The 18,603-nt window shown below is 44.3% G+C and overlaps 2 protein-coding genes across 6 annotated transcripts in view; both read right to left on the bottom strand.

The window, feature by feature from the left end:
* SLC1A2 (solute carrier family 1 member 2) overlaps window positions 1–3,463 on the bottom strand; it is a 93,637-nt gene extending 90,174 nt beyond the window's left edge. Inside the window, exon 1 of one of the 3 annotated variants that reach the window (XM_066997129.1) lies at window positions 3,297–3,463. Coding sequence is in view for 2 of the 3 variants with exons in the window: in XM_066997127.1 (XP_066853228.1) it covers window positions 2,432–2,448 (17 nt within the window). In the remaining variant the exon portion in view is untranslated. Of the gene's footprint in view, window positions 1–2,431; window positions 3,043–3,296 lie in introns of those variants that run through there. The other 2 variants (XM_066997127.1, XM_066997126.1) reach the window with 2 other exon arrangements.
* A 2,424-nt stretch (window positions 3,464–5,887) lies between these two features.
* PAMR1 (peptidase domain containing associated with muscle regeneration 1) overlaps window positions 5,888–18,603 on the bottom strand; it is a 54,511-nt gene continuing 41,795 nt past the window's right edge. For 2 of the 3 annotated variants that reach the window (XM_013194428.3, XM_013194436.3), the window contains exons 7-12: window positions 16,468–16,638; window positions 13,591–13,803; window positions 11,914–11,980; window positions 9,520–9,752; window positions 8,189–8,484; window positions 5,888–6,938 (exon numbers count right to left, since the gene is read on the bottom strand). In XM_013194428.3, coding sequence (XP_013049882.3) covers window positions 6,402–6,938; window positions 8,189–8,484; window positions 9,520–9,752; window positions 11,914–11,980; window positions 13,591–13,803; window positions 16,468–16,638 — 1,517 coding nt within the window. In that variant the 3' untranslated portion in view covers window positions 5,888–6,401. The remainder of the gene's footprint in view (window positions 6,939–8,188; window positions 8,485–9,519; window positions 9,753–11,913; window positions 11,981–13,590; window positions 13,804–16,467; window positions 16,639–18,603) is intronic. The other variant, XM_013194441.3, reaches the window with a different exon arrangement.

The following is an 18,603-nucleotide window of genomic DNA, read 5'->3' as shown; positions in this document are numbered from 1 at the left end:
CCCACCTCCAGCAGGTGCTTCTCCATGTACCTGCATGTGCCTGAGACACTGCTCTGCTGGCAGCAACGGGCACTTTCTGCTACCTTTCTTCCACTGTGCTGGTGCCAACGGAAAGCCTTTCTTGAACAAAGTCTGCCTGGTCCAGAACTCGTTTTCCCTGTTGATCCTTACAGTGCTCGAGTTTGCTGACCTTTACGCCAGCGTGTAAAGCTGATCTCTCTCCTCAGCTTCTTACCTGAGGGGAGGGAAAGACGGCAGTTCAGTTTTGGAAGAGGTTCTCAGTGGCAAAAAGGGACTGACAAGTGAAATGCTTTCCACTCAGCTTGTTTTCCACACCTACCTCAGCTATCACTGAGCATCAGCTGAAACACACCAAATAAGCAGTTTCAGCTTGTCTTTATCTATGTGAGTTTCCTAAAAAGTTTGAAAACAAAGCCTAAACTTTCTGCCTGTCTTCTCACCCTGACAATTTAGCTCCATCCAGTAAGGAAGCAAAACCAAACCTCTATCGAAGCCCTTCTATTTGTGGCATTCATCCTTTTTAGCCCACCTGTTCAGGTAGCTTCTCTGAAAAGCTCCTCACTTTCTGCACACGTTTAAACCCCCTGAAGTTGACAAATCCCTGTGCTGCAGCCACCTCTCATCACGTCTCTTCCTACTAAAGCCTTGCACAGCAAATCCCCCCTTGCCCCAGCGGTGTGAAACAAGCGGACACCTCTACACCTCCCTGTTCAGGAAGGGGGATGCTTTATGTGCAAGCAATGTTTCCAAACACTTGTAGCGGTAGTCTCAAGTCAGCACTAACTGAGAGTTATGAGCCTCACGGTGAAGAGCAAAATGCTCCGTTACGGTAGCAAGTAATGGACATCACCCTGGCTAACTGTTGTGGTCCCTGATCCAGCCCTTCTGTACCTGGATCACCTCAGTATGGAAGGAAAGGAAGCCCTCTGTGCCTGAGCAGTGCTCTATTAATTTATTTATTTTTTTATGGTTGGACCAGACGATCTTGGAGGTCTTTTCCAACCTTAATGACTCGAAGTAAGCAGAGCACTCCGAGAAGAGCAAAAGTCAGGGTAGTCCGAGGAAACAGAAGGGACAGAGGACGTGGAGCTGCAACCATACGGACGCAGGTGGTTTCCTCCATCTCCAAGCCTCTTCCCTGTGGCTCCAAGCATTTGTTGACAGTATCTATCTGGGTGATTTCATTGTTAAAGGGAATGCTACAGGGCAGATTAAACTGCTGAGCAGCTACCAGTAGAGGAATGTACAAACCTGGAGTAGAAATTCCTAGCGAAGGCAAGACAAACGGCGAGTTAGTGACTCTGCGAGGTAGGAGAGCCCCATGGACCTGCCCTCTGTCAGCCCTGGGGGACTGTCCCTTTCCTAAGGCAACTGAAGCTAACACTTCCTAGCCTTCCCCTCAGCCCAAGCCAACTGTCCTCGGGCCAATCTGTGGAGAGCAGGTTCCTTTTGCTGTCCCGGTGATGGGACACCTGTGTGCACACCCCCCCCGGCCATGTGCTAGGTTATTTAAAGCAGCTCAGCAAGTCTCCCAGCCCGAGAGACACAGCGGCAGTATCAACAGAGCTTCCTTTTGCACTCTGTCCTCAGAGAGTCCCATCCAGAGCAGATCACGCTGATACAACCTGACAACAGCCAGGGATAAAGGGGAGGCTCACACCACACGCAGCCTAATGCCAGCTACTATTAGAAGAGGGCAAGCAGAGATCAAAGAAACCTTTTCTCTTCTTGCACGCTGCCAGCCAGTCTGCAAAGCAGCAGGCAGCGGATCCTCACCGTCCCTCCAGGGGCAGGGGACAGGTCTCTGTCAGGGGGGACGGGGCAGGGGACAGGTCTCCTTCAGGGGGACATGGCCGTGGCGGGACTCGGACCGGGCTGGCTTGCCTCAAAGCCTCTTGTGTAACCCTTCGCCCTTCCCGGCACTTCCCTCGCTAGCGCTGCGTTTGGCACAAACCTGCAAAATTGCAAAACTCCTCGAGAAGTTGGATTTGCTTGTTGCCTTTTTAAGAGGCGGGCGGGGGGGGCAGCTCTCCATTTCTTTTTGAAGTATAGGTTATTGTTATTGTTAGCATTATTTTTAGGAGGCGGCTCCCCTCTCTGGTTTAACCATACCACTCTCCCCGCAGGCAGCTTCCCGGCAGGTGCTTCGAGCCTCACGTGCCCCCCAGGGGTTAAATAAAGAACCGACGGGAGGGAAAACAAAACCTTTCCGGCGGCTCATAGCTGAAACCCTTTTCTCTTTTCCCCTCTCCCTCTCGGTTCTCCCGCTCCTCGCTCCCCCGCTGCCCGCCGCGGGGCCGGGCGGGGCAGGCCGAGGCACGCAGCAGACCGCACGAAGCCGGTACCGGGCACGGCTCGGGACCCCCCTCGCCCCCCTGCCCCCCCCCGGCAGACCCGGGGTCCCCCTCACCCGTCCGCCGACGCCATGGTCCCGGCAGCCCCCGGCTCCTCAGGGCCCCCGCGGGACGGCTCCGGGCAGCGGGGCGCGGGGCGCTGCGCTCCCTCCGGGCGGCCCTCGGCAGCGTCCGGGACGGGGCGAGCGGCTCCTTGTAATCCTCGGGGATCCGCCGGGCGGGAGCTGCCAGGCGGGGATCCCCCGCCCCGCCGCCGCCCGCCGAGGGGGGCTCCGCGCCCCGGCGCCGCCCAGCAGAGGCCGGCGGGGCGAGGGGCTGCGGGCACCTGGCGGGGGCCGGGCGGGGCCCTCCGGCCGCGGCGGGTGTGAGCGAGCGGGTGCGAGTGCGGGAGAGCCGGGGGTGACTTCACAGCGGCATGGTGCTGGCCGAGGCGGGATTGGAAGGCTTTAGCCTCCGCGCCGTGGATTTGCAGTCTATCCCTCTCTATTTTAGGCTCGGGCTGACATCACCGCCGCCGTGCCTCCCGCAAATCCCCCCAACCTCTCCTTTAAAGCGGGAGAGGAAGGCGAGGGGGAGGGGGCAGCGAGCCCCCCGCAGGGGGAGGACCGGCCGCTGCCGCCGCCCGCTACCTGCCCCGCTCCGCTCCGCACCGCGGGGGGGACGGGAAGGAGCCGCCCCCCGCCCCGCGGCCCCGCGCCCCGCACGCCCCGGCCCGCTCCCCGCTCCCCGCGCCCCGCGCCCCGCGCCCCGCGGCCCAGCCGCCCGCCCGAGCCCAGCGCCCAGAGCCCCGGGGCCCGGCCCCGGCCCGGCGGCGGCGCGGTGCTGCCCCCTGACGGGCAGGCGGCGGCGGCGCGGCCCCACCTGCACGGCCCCGGCCCCGCCGGGCCCCGCCGGGCCCCGGCCCGCAGCCCCCCGCCGTACCTGAGGGTGAGGGGCCCCGCGGGGAGCCCCGGTCCGGTGAGGGGAGGGCGGCCGGGCTGCGGCCCCCCGGGCTGCCGGGTGCCCGTCCTTCCCCAGGGGGCGGTCGGGGTCCTCCACCTGGGCGGCGAAGGGAGATGCTCCGGGTTGGGTCGCGGCTTGAAGACAGGTCCTGGCGCTCCCAAGGAGCAGCGATTCCAGCTGGTGGGCTGGGTTTTGCGATCGTTCACCCCCCGTTTTCCCTCGCTGTCGGAGTTAGATGTTAACCCCTGCTCTGCTCGGGCTGTGAGGGCGGGCAGGCCCTGGGCGGGCAGGCTGAGCCAGGAGGATGTTCGTAACCCCCGGGTACAGTGCAGGTGCCTGGGTGTACTGCTGTGACCGCCCACCCCATGTGTGAATGTATATGTCACATAAAGCAGGAATAAAGCGCGGTGGCTGCATTTGGAAATTAGCCAGAACTGGATCTAGGATTCCGCTCGATGGCAGTCCAGAAGCAGACCCCGATGCTGCAGCTAATTCCTCCTTCTATAAAGGACCGAGCTAAAAACTTAATCCTGGTGTCCAGTGAAGCCTGACCGTGTCCTTGCTTCTCTCTAAATAGCATCTCGATCCTGTGAAAGGAAGGGGGCTGAATTCTGTGGTGCATGCACAGCTGTAGCAACCTCCTCCCACGATGAGCCTTAACACACAGTGATTTTCATCCCATCAGTTCCTTCAACTCAAGTTTCTCTCCAAGAATACACTTTTGTGTGATACACAGCCAGGGAACAGCTATATTGTTGCTGCCCAAGCCCAGCAGATTTCAGCTTTACATCGCCAGATCTGCAGCGACTGAAACTACATGAGGTGGGATTCATCGCTGAGGAGGAGCTGGAGGATCAGTGAATACTCAGTATGGATGAGCTGCAGTAAAAGGAGAGGAGTGAGGACTAAGGTTGGAATTAACTCAGACTTTGCAGTTTGGTGTGGACCACCTGGCTCTCTTTTGGACAAACCCTACAGGGAAAAACCGCTATGGCTTACCTTCTCAGTTGCAGCAGGGCAACTACAGTACCACAGTGGAGAAAAGAACCTGCTCACGGCCCTTTATGATTTCTGTTTTAGAAGAGAATTTCTCTTACCGTTAGGGTGTAGAGTTTTTCATTTAACTTAATCACAGAAGAGCTCGCACTGGGCAAGCCATGCTCTAATAAACACTTATATTTCTTTCTCATTCCTTCATTTCATTCGTTGTTGATAGTGTTAGGAAGAAACACGTGTCGACCTGCAAGTTTACTCTCCTCCAAAACTGTCACCTAATATCTTCTAAACCTTTCTGTAGGAGGACGAGTACCATACATTCACTGAAACATGCTCCTCCCAGCAGAGGAACACGTCTCATTTTTCACATTTAATTCAGAATTTTTGTTGTCGTGCAGTTTGTCAGCCAAGCGTAATCTCCTGGCAGAAGGAGATAGACAAGCAACATAAAGAAAAGTAATTCACTTTGGTTGTAGCCCTTAAACTTTCTGATTCAAGTAACAAATAAACGGATCCTATCACCAGTAAAAATAAGAGAATTTCAAAAGCATTAAGTACTTTTGACTAGGAAAGCAAAAAGGAATTACACAGAATGGTCCCCAATACTAGTTTCCCTTTTAGCAGTAATTTTCAGATTCAAAAGTACGTGGAAAAACTTCTGAGCACTAAGAAACACTAAATGAGATTTCATGGCATCAGAGAAATGAGAGTTGAAAACAGGCTTGATAGCTTATAACAGCCATAGCCATGCAATAGGCAAGGCAGAACACGACTTCAGGATGCAAGTCCTTCCTGGTGAGAGTAACAAATCCTTTCATCACATCTTCACATCCAACTGTTGCTCTGACCTGGTTTGGGCTCTGTAATAATCTGGAAGTCCTACAAATTCCAAGGTGTCATAGACGATGTATCTGTGATAGGAGACATTCCTCTGTCCACACTCCCAAACTTGTTCTAGGGCTCATCTTCAGTCTTCATCCACAGCTGAACAGAGGAAAATGATTTAGGGAGAGAGCAGTAATTAAAGACCATGAGGAGACCAAGGTCTCTCCACTGGACAGCATGCCCAACGGGAGAATCTTACACTCGGATGTCAAAAAGTCCAGTTAAGGAAAGCCTCTAATAAGCATGAGAGCTGGACATTATTCTTTACCCTGGTGGGCTACAGGGGAGTTATTTTACCACAAAAGTGTGTGAACTGACAGAAAGCAGAACTTGTCCCAAGGTTTTCAGAGGTCTTTGAAATAATCCACAAGGAAAAATGCTTTGAAAAGTGTGTTTCAGGTTTTCATCTGTTCAGAATAAAAGGTGTGAGATAAACCTCCAGGTACATTTCATTGCAATGGCTGATGTACAACAATAGCAGCACTGGATGTATTAAGAAAAACAAAAAAACAAAAAAAAAAGATTCTTGTTATTTATACAGTAATTGAAATTTGTACTAATTTTGCCTTTTGCTGTGCCTGAAGAGTCCCAAGTGAGAGTCACATGCAAACAGACAAGGGCAGTAGGGAGTCCCTAGAGTGTGACACAGATAAAGCAACAAGGAATCTAAATAATGTCAGACATGGGTATGTAGGTTAAAAAAACAAACCATGGTTTATTTAAATGTGTAAAGTACTTGGGAGGGAAAAAGATTACATTGTACTATGGCAATAGAGACAGCACATACTGTAACAAGCTCATCCATTGTAATGAATTCAGGCTACTCTTTCCAGCCTCTTATTCCTGTCAGTCATGCTGACCTTTGGGAGAGGCTCACCGTTGATTTCTCTAAGGGACTCCACACTACAGATTAATTTCAGTCAGAATTTGCTGTCCTGTTTCTGTATGTCAGACTCAGGAGCAGGGCATCGTCCTCCCACCAGGGGAGACAGGCAAAATATGGCAAAACTTCCCATGCACAAGGACATTCTGCCATGAATTAAGAGTAGCCTGATGGAACATCTGATCCTAGGACAAATTACCAGGGTGTCTGCCTTAACCTTATCCCAGACGTGGCTCATCATTGGGATGAGAAGCCTAAAGCAGCAGAGACTGTGAGAGATATTATGATAATTATAAAATGCCGTTTCCAGACGCAGCTTTTTATTTCAGGTTCTTCTCAATCCAGTCTTTGAAGGGAAAAGCTTTAGTGTAGCCACTGTAGAGTTCTAGGCTGCAAGTTTTATCATAACCCCAGCTCACTAATCCCATCAGGTGCCACCTTAGCTCAGGAGATGCTTTTCCTGGTAAAGTTATGGCTGCAATCCCACCAGTCTCAGCAGGGCAGATATTCGAAAAGGCTGTGTGGTCCTGTTTGGCGCAGAACATGCTGTCAGTGATGCTGACCTGTATCCCATTATCCTCATACTGTTGCTCACACAACAGTGAGTCCACCATCCGAACAGCTCCCATGCGGATCGTATCATTCTTGTATCCAGGTTCTTTAATGTCAGCCAGTACCTTCCAGCCAGTAACCATTATTTTTAAATCCTCTATAGGTGAAGTCAAGTCATGAGAAGATGCCAAGCAAATGGGTTGAACACGACTGCTGATTCTGGCTTTGTCCAAAAGTTTTATGATAGCTATGTCAGAGTCAAGTAATATGGGGTCATAATTGGGATGCACTATGATGGCAGAAATCTGGGGAGGAAACAGAACAGGAACAATTGTAGCGTTAACAGCAATGGAATATGAGCAATACTATTTCCATACCAATACATTTTAGTTTATTTAGCATTCCTTACCTCTCCCCTCTGCTCCCAAAGTGTTCTTTCACCTTAGAGCTCGCTCAAATGAGAAATAAGCAAAGAGATCAAGCATCTTCTGTTAAGAACTCTTTTTTTTTGGGGGGGTGGTTTTCAGGCCAGTTTTTATTGTACAAAACTCCTTCTAATGAAATATAGTCAAGGACATTTCCAAAAAAATAGGGAGTTAATGTGCAGTGCAAGTTTTTCCACTGTTTACTGAAAAGAATTTACCTACGATGTCATCTTCAGTCTGTATGATTTGATTTTGAGGGGCTTTTGAATTTAAATATTATATTCTTACTGAAATTCAACCATCTTCCCCCAAAAAAACAATGTTAGAAATACATAACATAACACTGGGGCTAAGCATTTACTGCCAGCTAGCTTGGTGAAACACTACAAGAAGAAAGAGGATTCCTACAGGGAAATATCATCAAAAAATAATATATCTAGGAAGGTCTGAGAAAGTTGGAATTAGAGAAAGAAACAAAAAATAAAGGGGAGAGAGGAATCAAATTAACTATGAATTATTGGATAAAATCCATTAATTAATTCACATATTCCCCCCACTCCAGAAAAAGAGTCACAGCCAGAATTGCTGTATTTCTCCTCGTTTTGATTTCTACGTTCCTAGTTTTACTTGAAAAAAACAAACTATTCTGAGCCTGAGTTGCTGTTTTTGGAGCTGGAGTCAGATACAAACTTCTTTTGAGTTTAGAGCTGGACAGCCTTGGGACTGAGATGTGAAATGCGTTCACGGTGTCAAACCAGGATCTAGAGCACAAGTGTTTCCTTCATAAATTATGCTAATCGCTTTTGACAGTAGCTGGCATCTCTTCTCCTTTTTTTCTGGCAATATCACTCAAGATGTCATGGCCCATGGAACCTGAGCTATTTTCTTAATGATCGGTGTTAGGGGGGAAACACGCTGGTTGGACAGTGTCAAGGGAATTAACACACTACAGCATGTGCCCTCCTTGTGCCATGACAGTTCTGTCAGTTGAATCTCTAGAGATGTATTTCAAGGAACAGTGTGTAAAACAATACATTGCCCAACGGATAATCTTTTTCTCCCCATACGAGACGGATGTGATCAGCATCTGTCAGTGCTCATCATTTTCGGCTCCCAGCAGACTTACTCACCCGCAGGTTCTGGATGGTCTTTTCATCCCTGTCATCGTCTCTGTAGAATTTCCCCAGAACCACCTTGAGCTCTGCTGACTTGAGCACGATGGTCTTGCCCAGGTCAGTGACACAGTGAGCTGCCACCACCACGGTGCGCTCATTCACCAGGGCCCCGCTGCAGATGAGGATCCAGGTGCCTTTTCGGAGACTGTTCTCCTTCACCCCGTTGGCCGTCCGATAGATTGCTGCTTGCCAGGGCCACCTGGTAGAGGTCACTGTCTTCTGAAGAGTGATGTTTTCTGCCTTTCCGCAGACTGGGGAAACATGGACAAAGAATGAGGTGACACCTCTTCCCAATCAAAGAAACCAAACTACAATGGTTAGAATGAGGGACAACTTTATAATAAGCCTCTGTCTCCGAAGTGCAAACAGAAGATTATTTTCTATAGCTTAAAAAAAAAAAAAAGAAAAAAAAAACTTTTTTTCTTGTTATTCTCTGAATTCCTGGCTGAAGGAGGAATGTGGAATTAGCACTTGAGCAGGTGAATTTTCATCACAACTTTATCGAGCTGCATTATAATGAGAAAAGTGCATAAAGAACTGTAGAGAACACATCCGATTCTTGCTTGCAATAAAACACCATACAGCCAGCAGCATACTAAAACCACTCTAGGCAGTCACAGAGCAATTGTGGGGTCCGCTCCTAGAACTGGCCTTAGCATAGCTGAGTTCATGCCTACGTGAACAGACTTGTCTTGCCGCGAAACTTTGAACCAAATGCACATAAATTAATATCCACCCAAAGCAAAAGAAAAAGCCATGCCCTGTCCTAGTAATATACTACCCTGGGGTAAAATGTCCCGAATTAGGAAAAGTTCACTCACACTTTGCAATGTAAACCCTTCCTTAGCAGGGTATGTTATGGGAAGAGCCTCTTTAAAATGCAGGCTCTCCATTCCATTGCCGAAACCTTGATGTTATTGTAAGCTGTGTGCCAAAGCACAGAGATGAAAGAAAAATCATTTTTGCAATAAAAATACAGGAAAACATGAGGTGATAGTAGGAACACATTTTCAAATCATGACAGAACCTCATTCCCTTTGCTCAGTGAAAGAGTAGAAAAACTGATGGCAAATTACCATGCCGAAAGCTTGATCCCTTTACCATCACCTACATCACCTACTGATGGTAAACAGAACCATACATCCTCCCACCTTTATTCCTCCTATCTCCCAGCTGGAAGCATAGGCAGCCTACACTGTTGGGACTCCCTAATTATCTAAGACGAATACAGAGCCTGTTCCCCCATTCGCCAAGAGATGTGTGCTTTTTTTCCCTTTGAGACTCACTTGGAATACAAACGGGGGCCCTCCCACTCCATTTTCCTGTCTTCAGACAAGTCCTCCTGCTGCTACCCAGGCGGCGGTAGAAAGGAGAAATGCATTCGTACTGAAGCTGAGTGTGCAGATGCTGGTACCCTGGGGGCAGGTCTCCGAACGGCAGTGCTGGCTTCTTGGTTGGGTAGATTTCAAGCTTTTGCTTGCTGAATGCAGATGAGTAAAGCTGATGCAAAGGTGTTTCCCTGTTTCAATGCACAAAGAACACGGTCATGATAATAACACAATAAAAGAGATCATTTCCATAGCTTTATCACCAGCTGTCTTAAGTAACATTTAAAAATATAAGCAAGTAGTTTGCTTGTGAAAACACAAGGCAAATATCCTTCCAACATAGTTTAGCAATACTGCCATTTACATCCCATATATTTTATTTATATATATACATATATATATATTCACATATTTTTAAATTATCTATTTGTATCTCTTTTTTATTTATTTATTTTACTGTTTCTGGATTGTATTTTGTTGTCTTTGAGTGTGGAACAGGTTTCACCATTCACAAAAGGACTGAGATACTGCGTTTTTAAATCGAGAAATTACACTAGAAGTTGGTGCTGCCATAATTAATTCTCACTAGAGAGGAGTTAGGCACTTCTTTACTCTAGTGAACATTTGAACAGGCAGTATTAGGAATTGATTCAGATTAAATCATGTTGATAAAGTTGCTTGATTTAGCAATTAACAGATAATTACCTCACCACAGAGATTTCATAATTGCAATAATCACTAAGCTTCCATTTGGAAATTGTACTGATTAGCTGAAACATGGCACATAATTAAAAAAATAAATGTATGCACCAGCCTGGATATGGACCATAAGCTTGACTACAGTCATACTTAAATCTTCATCACTTAGAATATATTCCTTGTTCTAATGGTTAAAAGCACATATCTACACAAAAAAACTATTTACATCTGAAAAAATCAGCAGGAAAATAATTTCCCTTGCTATTTTTGGAACTGCCTGTATCCAGAAAAGCCACAAGAATGCTTTTTCACATGGTAATTCCATTTTCGGTCAGAGAGAGACACAGACTACCTTCACCATATAGAATTTGTGAGGAGATACATGACAGCACTCAGGGAAAATAAACTTACTAAGAACAAGAGCAATAGGAAGTTTCTTGGTTTTTGGAAGAAGGATGAGAATTGCTCTGGTCGTGCTCAGACTGCCTGGGTCCCATTCCCTACTCATGTGTGACCTCGCAATACTACAAAATCCACATTTGTCCTCTTTCTTTATCTGTGCTACTTCATGGGATCATGCTTCAAGGGACAAAAACAGTGCACAGACATGAGATGCCATCATGATGCTATGCAGGTGGGGGCATGTATGCACTCTCTTAGAGCTGGTGTTAATATCTGAAACATTTAGCATAAAAAGACCTCAGTTCAAAAGTGAAGCAAGAAACATAACTAAGCAATAAATCTTGATGGCTATGAAAGCCTCCTGATGGCTTCTCAGGGCCACCTCAACACACATATGCTACAGACAGCTGGAGAATGGGAGAATATTTGGGGGAAGTACATGTTGCCTTGTTCCTAAAGGCTTCTCTCGGCATCTGCTACTGGCCATTGCCAGAGACAGGACACAGCTAGAGCTGGACCTTTATTCTGACCTCATATGGCTGTTCTTAAGACCAAAGATGAGGACAGTTCTTGCACTGCATCTAAAAATAAATGAATCCTCTACTGAAAGAAAACGCTGAAATGAGAAATGACTACTTTGACAAAAATTAAATTGAACATTTCAGCGTAACCAGATTCAGACTGTGTTCATTTCAAGAGATCAGCAAAAGGGCAAGTTCACACGAGGTCTAATTGTTCATTCACTTCTTCCCCTCCTATTCTCCTTCACCTTGTCCCTGTGCCCATCCCAAACCCAACTTTATATCAGCTGCGCTATAATTTGAAACCTAATGGGTAGTGAAACCTAATGGAAGCAGACTACATTGCCCTTTCACTTCTTGTGCTCCCCCCACTCATTTCTTCACGAAGTTAACACATTTTCATATTTTAAGATACATCCCCAGCTCCAGGGAACTGTTCCTCAGACTGCTCTTGTACTCTGTTACAAGCTTGCAAGCCTAATTCTGGCACTGTCCAGTAGTTTGCACACCTCTAACCATGCATTTCTTCCTGGCAGCCTCCTGCAGCCTGCAAACCTGTGCTTAACCAGACCTCCCCTCCCAGCAGCTCTCATTGCTCGGTTATCAGTGGAGTACACATGAAGCATTTCCTAGGAAAGGCTGCTCAGTCAGGGCATGGTCATGGGATGGAAAGGAGAGGAAAAGCAATCACATTTTTCTTAAAACTGTACTTGAGGTATTGCATTCTCACCTTGACTGAACCTGCATTGGAAGCACTTTCTGTCTCACCAGGTCAGAGATCTTTGGCTCTCTGCAGGCTAGAAAAAATATAACGTTGCACAGTACTTTTCCACATTCACAGCTAAAATGTTATGATTCATACCCATTTCCACCCTTTCCTCTCACTAGCAATAGGGGGCTGGATTAAGAAAAGAGGCAGTAAATTATGTGCATTGTAATAAAGGTAGGCTCTAAAAGGTAAAGCTTTAGGAAAATACTTCCCCACAGATCTCCGTATCTATCCGTTTACAACCATGGAAGCAACTCAGCATCATCTGCACTGGACACTTTCAGCTGTGGAAGAAGATTTGTCTGTTAGTGTGTCTGAATGTCAGATTTACATGACCACAGCTGGCAGTTATGAATAACTTTAGCAATAATAGAACTATACAAAAAACATTTAATTTCCACCTATGTAGCCACACATATCTAACGCCAGTGAGTCAGCACACTGAGAAAGGCTGCAGGATATTACAGACTTCTGAGAGCCTGTTTGCTTGGGCACCCTTTGGGAGGAGCTGGGGGCTCTGAATGAAATGAACACCACAGAGTTACCTGAATATGCACAAAATAACAAAAGGACAATTGAGGATTTCTAATTTTGCATATTCTGTTTATTTACTTTAAGAGCAGGATAAAATATTCAGCTTTATCACTTCAAATAACTGCAAGGATCTCCTTCCTGCTGCGCACAGTGGAAGAAAAGTAATCTTGCAGGATGTATTTCATCTGTATGCCTGAGCACTCATGTTCAATGGGATTTAACAATATCTAGCTCTTTGTGATTACTGTATATGTTAACCTTTATGTCATTGTCAAAGTTAACTTCAGTAAAGAAGCCTTCCACAAATGGAGATGATTATATGCTTCAGGGAGAGAGTATTTCCATCTAAAATAACAGAATAAAGCAAATTCCTCAGGGGACAGATATATTTCCTTACATTATCATTACTTCAGTTAACAAAAAAAAAAAATCCATTAGAATATGTTTCAAAAAATTGCTTTGGGAAAATGAATTTGGCAGTTCCCCAGCCCAAATTCCTTCATCCATTCAGGGCTCTAGTCATGCTTACAGTAGCCCCAGGTCAACAGCATATCTCCCTTTCTAGCAAAGTATTTAAAGATGTGTTTCAATGTTTTGATGAACACAGATAGTTTAAGCATGTCCTCAAGTGGTTTTCTGAACCCAGTGTCCAAGGCTGCAAACTACAGGCTTGACCTTATAAACCTTTACATTCAGGACTGGTCCCACCGACTGAACAGCGGTGTGAGAGGAGAGCTGGGTCCTGTCACAACAACTCTGATGACACAGTTATTTCCTTCTATTTCAGTTCCCTGCTGATCTTCTTTGTTTTTAATCTTACACAGATTTCATCCTAGAAAGAGGGTAATAAGGGTTATGGGGAGCATTACTCACCATCTTTAAAGATGAAAGCATCTGCTGGAATCACTGGCAGCTTCTCTGGCTGAGTTTAGCAGCCAGTAAGAGCTGGCAAACTACCAATCTCAGTATCAGGTGTCAGTCAGAGTTTATTCTTAGGAAAAATGTTTCTTTGGCCAATGCAAATTATAAAATGCAAACTCCAGTAAAAACATAGCAGCTTGTATGAGTTGTTGTAAAAAAAAAATTTAAAAAAAAGTAAACTACCTTTTATGCAGATTGGCTGTTTCCCTGACCATTCTCCATTGTCTTGGCAGGTCCTCTTTTCATTCCCACTAAGAACATATGAGTTGTTGCAAAAGAAAGCAATGACTGTGCCAATTTTTGCATAGCGTCCATTCAAGAGCTCAGCGTCTTCCATTACTCTTCTGTAGCCATTGAGTGGGCCACCGGGATCTGAGCAGTTTTTTTCATCTAGAACTAATGATAGGGGGAAAAATAGTAACCATTTTATCAAGTTCACAGCATTATTTTCACCCGTCAGACTGCTTGACATTTCATTCAGATTTTACAATGCATTCTGCACTTCATTAAGGATGCCCCATGACCCATTTGGGATCCCAGTCTTAGAAGAGATCATATATTAAAGAAGCAATGATAATACAAATGTCTATTTATAATACATGTTTTGTCTTTGTTGAAAGTGTAAGACTCTCAAATCATTATAAAGTCCTTAAAACTTGGCTGACAATCCTGAAAAAGAACCTTGACTTTACATGATGTTAATGTCCCATTAACATTAACGGGGCTACTTCAGGAGCATAAAAGGATGCACTTAAACTATTTGCAGAAAACAGGCCCTTGGCATCCTTTTCCCTTTATATACTTCCAATACTTTACTGGACTTGAATAATAAACTAGACTACTTAGTTTTGCTTTTATGTTTGGTTGCAGTTTGGTCTCTTAGCACTGACAGAGAGATCTCAATAATCCAGGGAAATACAGTAATTTAACTAAAACATATATATATATATTATGACACTAAAAGTTTAATGTGGAAATTCATAGGCACACTGCCTATAAAACCTCTTTTACTTTCTCTTTCCCAATATTTTCCTCTTCTTTTTATTTGCTGTTGTTCTTTTTTTCTTTCAATAAGCTAAAATTTTTGGCCTATATTTGAGAATATTTGTCAATATTCCCTATCTGATGCTAATGAATGCTATTCCCTGTAATCTTGACACCTCTGCTCTTTATAATTAGCAGCTGGAAAAGGTTGGTTTTTTTTTTGTTTGTTTGTTTGTTTGTTTTCTTTTTTTAGGATTTTGTCTCAGTTTTCTTGTCAGGCTGATGGTAAGATGCAATTTGATTTAACTCCTCTGTTGTCTCATTGCATGACATCCGGTGAAGATCTCATTTAGACAGTGTTGGTGCTGCTCTGCGCAGAGCGTCCTGAGAAGACCGTGATCTTTCAATTGACCAGAAATGACCCCTTCACGGCATTGCTTCAGACTCCGCTGAACCTCACTTCACAAAAGCACCAACACAGACCAAAATGCTTAAAATCCCTGTGAAAGGAGCGCAGTAAAAGTGCATAGGTATGGGCCTGACCTGTTCCCGCATCCTCATGTCACCAGACGGAGCCCAGCCCAACAAAGATGTAAGCACATAGCTAACCATGGCAGTACAAGGTTCAATAAGGGCATGTGCTCTTAACGCTGAGCGCATAATTCAAGTGAAGTGTGTATTTCAGTGCTTTATTTAACAACACTGGATTCTGGTATATGCTGAATGTTTTACATGTACTTGAATACTTTTCCACATGAGTCATATTGAATAAACAAGAACGAGAGTTGAACTTCCTCTCAACCAGGAGAAAGGGAGAAGCCAAGCCCTGCCTCCTTTTCTTTTGGCTCTGTCTTTCTCCCCTGTACCTCACAGACTCTCTCACTTGTGAACCACAGATGACTTTTAACCTGATACTAACTAAAGACTGCAGGGAATCACCCACAGTATAATGCTTCATTTGCAAGTTGCTTTCTGTGCTGATATCTAGCCTAGAGGCATCATCTGATGAGCAGAGTGCATTTGTTTCCAAATGTACCAAAGCTTGACCAAATAAGTCAAGAAAGACCTTCTCTTATTTCATCCTGTGCCTATCGGTAACTTGAATCATAATTCTTTTCTTCTGTAAGTTCTGGGTTATGATTTTTCTGACAGATTAAAAACAAAGAGAAAACATCTGGGAAGGAGAGACCCAAATTTCAGCGCTGACACTACAGTAACAATCAAGTCTAGAGACAGATGTTTCAACAGATCTTTACCCAGGGACGTCATGCAGCAGGAAACTATCCCATTTATTGCAATGGGAGGTGTTCTCTCTAGACAGAAGAATGCCTTTGCTTGCTTTTTCAGATGAACTTATATACAGCTGTTTCACGACACTTCCCCTGAAATTTGCACTGCTTGTCACAACACAGTTGTGAAAGCACTTTTCAAATTGATACAAATTATTCTGTAATATGGAAATAAAACTGTGCAATATGGAACAACTAAAGAAAAATTAGAAGTCTCTTTGGATGGGAAGAAGGGGCTTGAAATTTCACAGCTGAATCAAAGTGAATGGTAGATCTACCATAGGCATGCAAACTTGCACAGCAAGAATGAATAGAAGTTTCTGTTTTAACAGTTTTTCTCTAGGATGGGAATGCTGTTGATGTAAGAGTCTAGTCTTCACGGGGTAAGCCTCAATCACGTCCACGGAGTGCACCAGGCTCCTGCAGAGAAAGTATCAGAGGTACATAGCAATGGAAGCAGCTATCCACTGATGCACAAAGACCCTCATTTGGAGTTAGTCCTAGAAATTGCCAGTCTATGTGTAAGAAGGATGTATGCCTCCAGTCTTTGAGATTATTTTTCAGTCATTTGATGTTTCAGTCAGACCTTCATATAAGTAAGTCTTGCAGGCTTGGGCTCCAGCTGAATAAAATAAGAATCCCTACTACTATTTAAGGCAGGAAGACACAAGAACATCATGTTAAGCCATGGATCTACCAAATTTCAAGTGAGATTTGGATATTCTGGTTTCATGTGAATACAATGTTTGAAACATTTGATAAGAACCAAAACTTAAAGTGACCTTACCACATTCGGGATGATGTGTTGACCAAATCCCATCAAGCTGACAGTAGGCAACACGGCTGCCTTTTAAGCTGTAACCTGCGTTGCACTTGAAGTAAACCTGGGCCCCGTATTTAAAGTCATCTCCTTCCACAATACCATGAGCGGGAGCACCTGGAGTCCTACACATCACCACTGACAGTTCAGATATTTCAAAAAAATCCACTTTATTACAAAAACAGGACTGTGTTAAGATGATTCTTTATTTAGAACACTGAAAAACCAATTAAAATGGGCACAGAAGTCAAAATTGCAAGACAACTGCTGATTTTAGAAAGTTGTTTAGACCTCATTTCCACACACTTACATATACGTCACTTTTCAAAACATGCCTAGATCCATTCAGTTCAATGGGATAACTCAAAATGATCATATGCATAAGTATTTGTACCATTATGACTTTCATCTGCTCAAAATACTGGTACTTGAAGCACCTTCCAGCTAAACGGGTTTTGAACCATTTTTTCAACAGAAAATTTAGATCCTTAAGAGCCTTACATTTTAAACTCTTTCAAATTCTTCTTTCAACATTTATATACTTTTTCAGGTAACGTCACTGAAATATTAAAGCATTGTTATTTGTATAGATCAAACATTATCATAATGACATTAAAAAGGAACCTTGATATTTACCAAACTGTGATATTTACTCTTTCCACAGGGTTTGTTCTTTTGGGAAAATACTGACAGACAATGGTGTATTTAACTACTGCAAGTAGTAAATATTAGATTAAACATCCTAAGCAAGATTTCTCTGAGAATATCAAACCAGCCATACTAAATCAGACTGAAGGTCCATCCAGCACAGAATTCTGTCTTCAATCGTAGCAAAAGGTAGATTTGATAAAAAGAATGTAAAAATAGAGCAAACATACAGAATGCTTTCCTGGCATAATCTGGCAGCATTCAGCAATCTGAGGCTCAAGAACTACCCAAAGTACGATGGTATCTTTGGTAAAATATACCATGGTTAATTCTTTTATATTAGTTTGTCTAAGTATTTTCTAAACTCAGCTACATACTTTATATCCACAATATATTGTGGCAATGAGTTCTACAGAGTAAGCGTTGTGTCAAAAATACGCTGCCTTCATAGGTTTGGTTTTTAGCCTGCCACATGATAACTTCATTTGATGCTTCCTTTGCTATCAGAGACAAAGAATGCCCACGTCCTATTCACCTTCTGCAAGTCACTTTTCAAGACCAACTTTCTGTATCAATGAAGAAATTAAAACAGTGTAGGATATACAGATTTTGGTGTCTGCACAACCCAGCAGCTGCGGTACTCCATTGAAGATAGATAGATGAATGCTATAGAGATCACCCTTGCTTTATGTTTTTAGAATTTGATTTCCCTTTCTGTTTTGCCTTGTAGCTACTGGATCTGGACACACAAAGAATGTTGCTTACAGCCAAATTTTGATCCTTACGCTTGCAGAGGAAAAATCTTTGTAAGGCCTCAGGCCTGTAATCCTTCCTCAGAACACGCATGACTCCATCTACTTATATTGAGCATGGACGATCCAATTATTCACATAAGGAAGAGATTCTTGAGTAAGTAACAGTCCTAAAGCAGTAGCACTCACAAGAACAAGGCTCAATAGAAATTCCCCTCATTTTATGGATTACTACAAATGTCAAACAATGATTTGGCAGAATCATTTGTGCACTAGTAAGCCCAAGTCCTGGAAAGAAAAACTGTCTAATACGTCAGCTTTAGAGATGGGCCCAGACTCACTACTCCAAGTCAAAACACGTCCACTTAGGGAAGGTCAACATTTCCTCTTGGCTGCAAGCGTTCTGCATCAGCATCATCTTTTGCAAAAGAATAATGATGAAAATTCAACAAAATTCATTCCTAGCCCATAAGGTTTTTCATGTGAAATATACCCACATGTATATATGTGTATACACAAGCACATACAGAAATGAACGGAAAATAACGGAAGCATAGATTTTCTAAGTGAATGCTTGTCATCCCAGTTATGATCTTTGTATTCCCAGTAACCCCCTTCATATCTAAATATAAATTTATTGCATCATATTTGTATTTCTCTCTTTTGGTGTAAAGTCACACTCAACTTGTCAAATGGAAAGAGT

The sequence above is a fragment of the Anser cygnoides genome, chromosome 5 (genome assembly GCF_040182565.1).
Source record: "Anser cygnoides isolate HZ-2024a breed goose chromosome 5, Taihu_goose_T2T_genome, whole genome shotgun sequence".
NCBI lineage: Eukaryota > Metazoa > Chordata > Aves > Anseriformes > Anatidae > Anser > Anser cygnoides.
The sequence above is the reverse complement of the archived record's forward strand: the minus strand, read 5'-3'. Positions and strand labels throughout refer to the sequence as shown.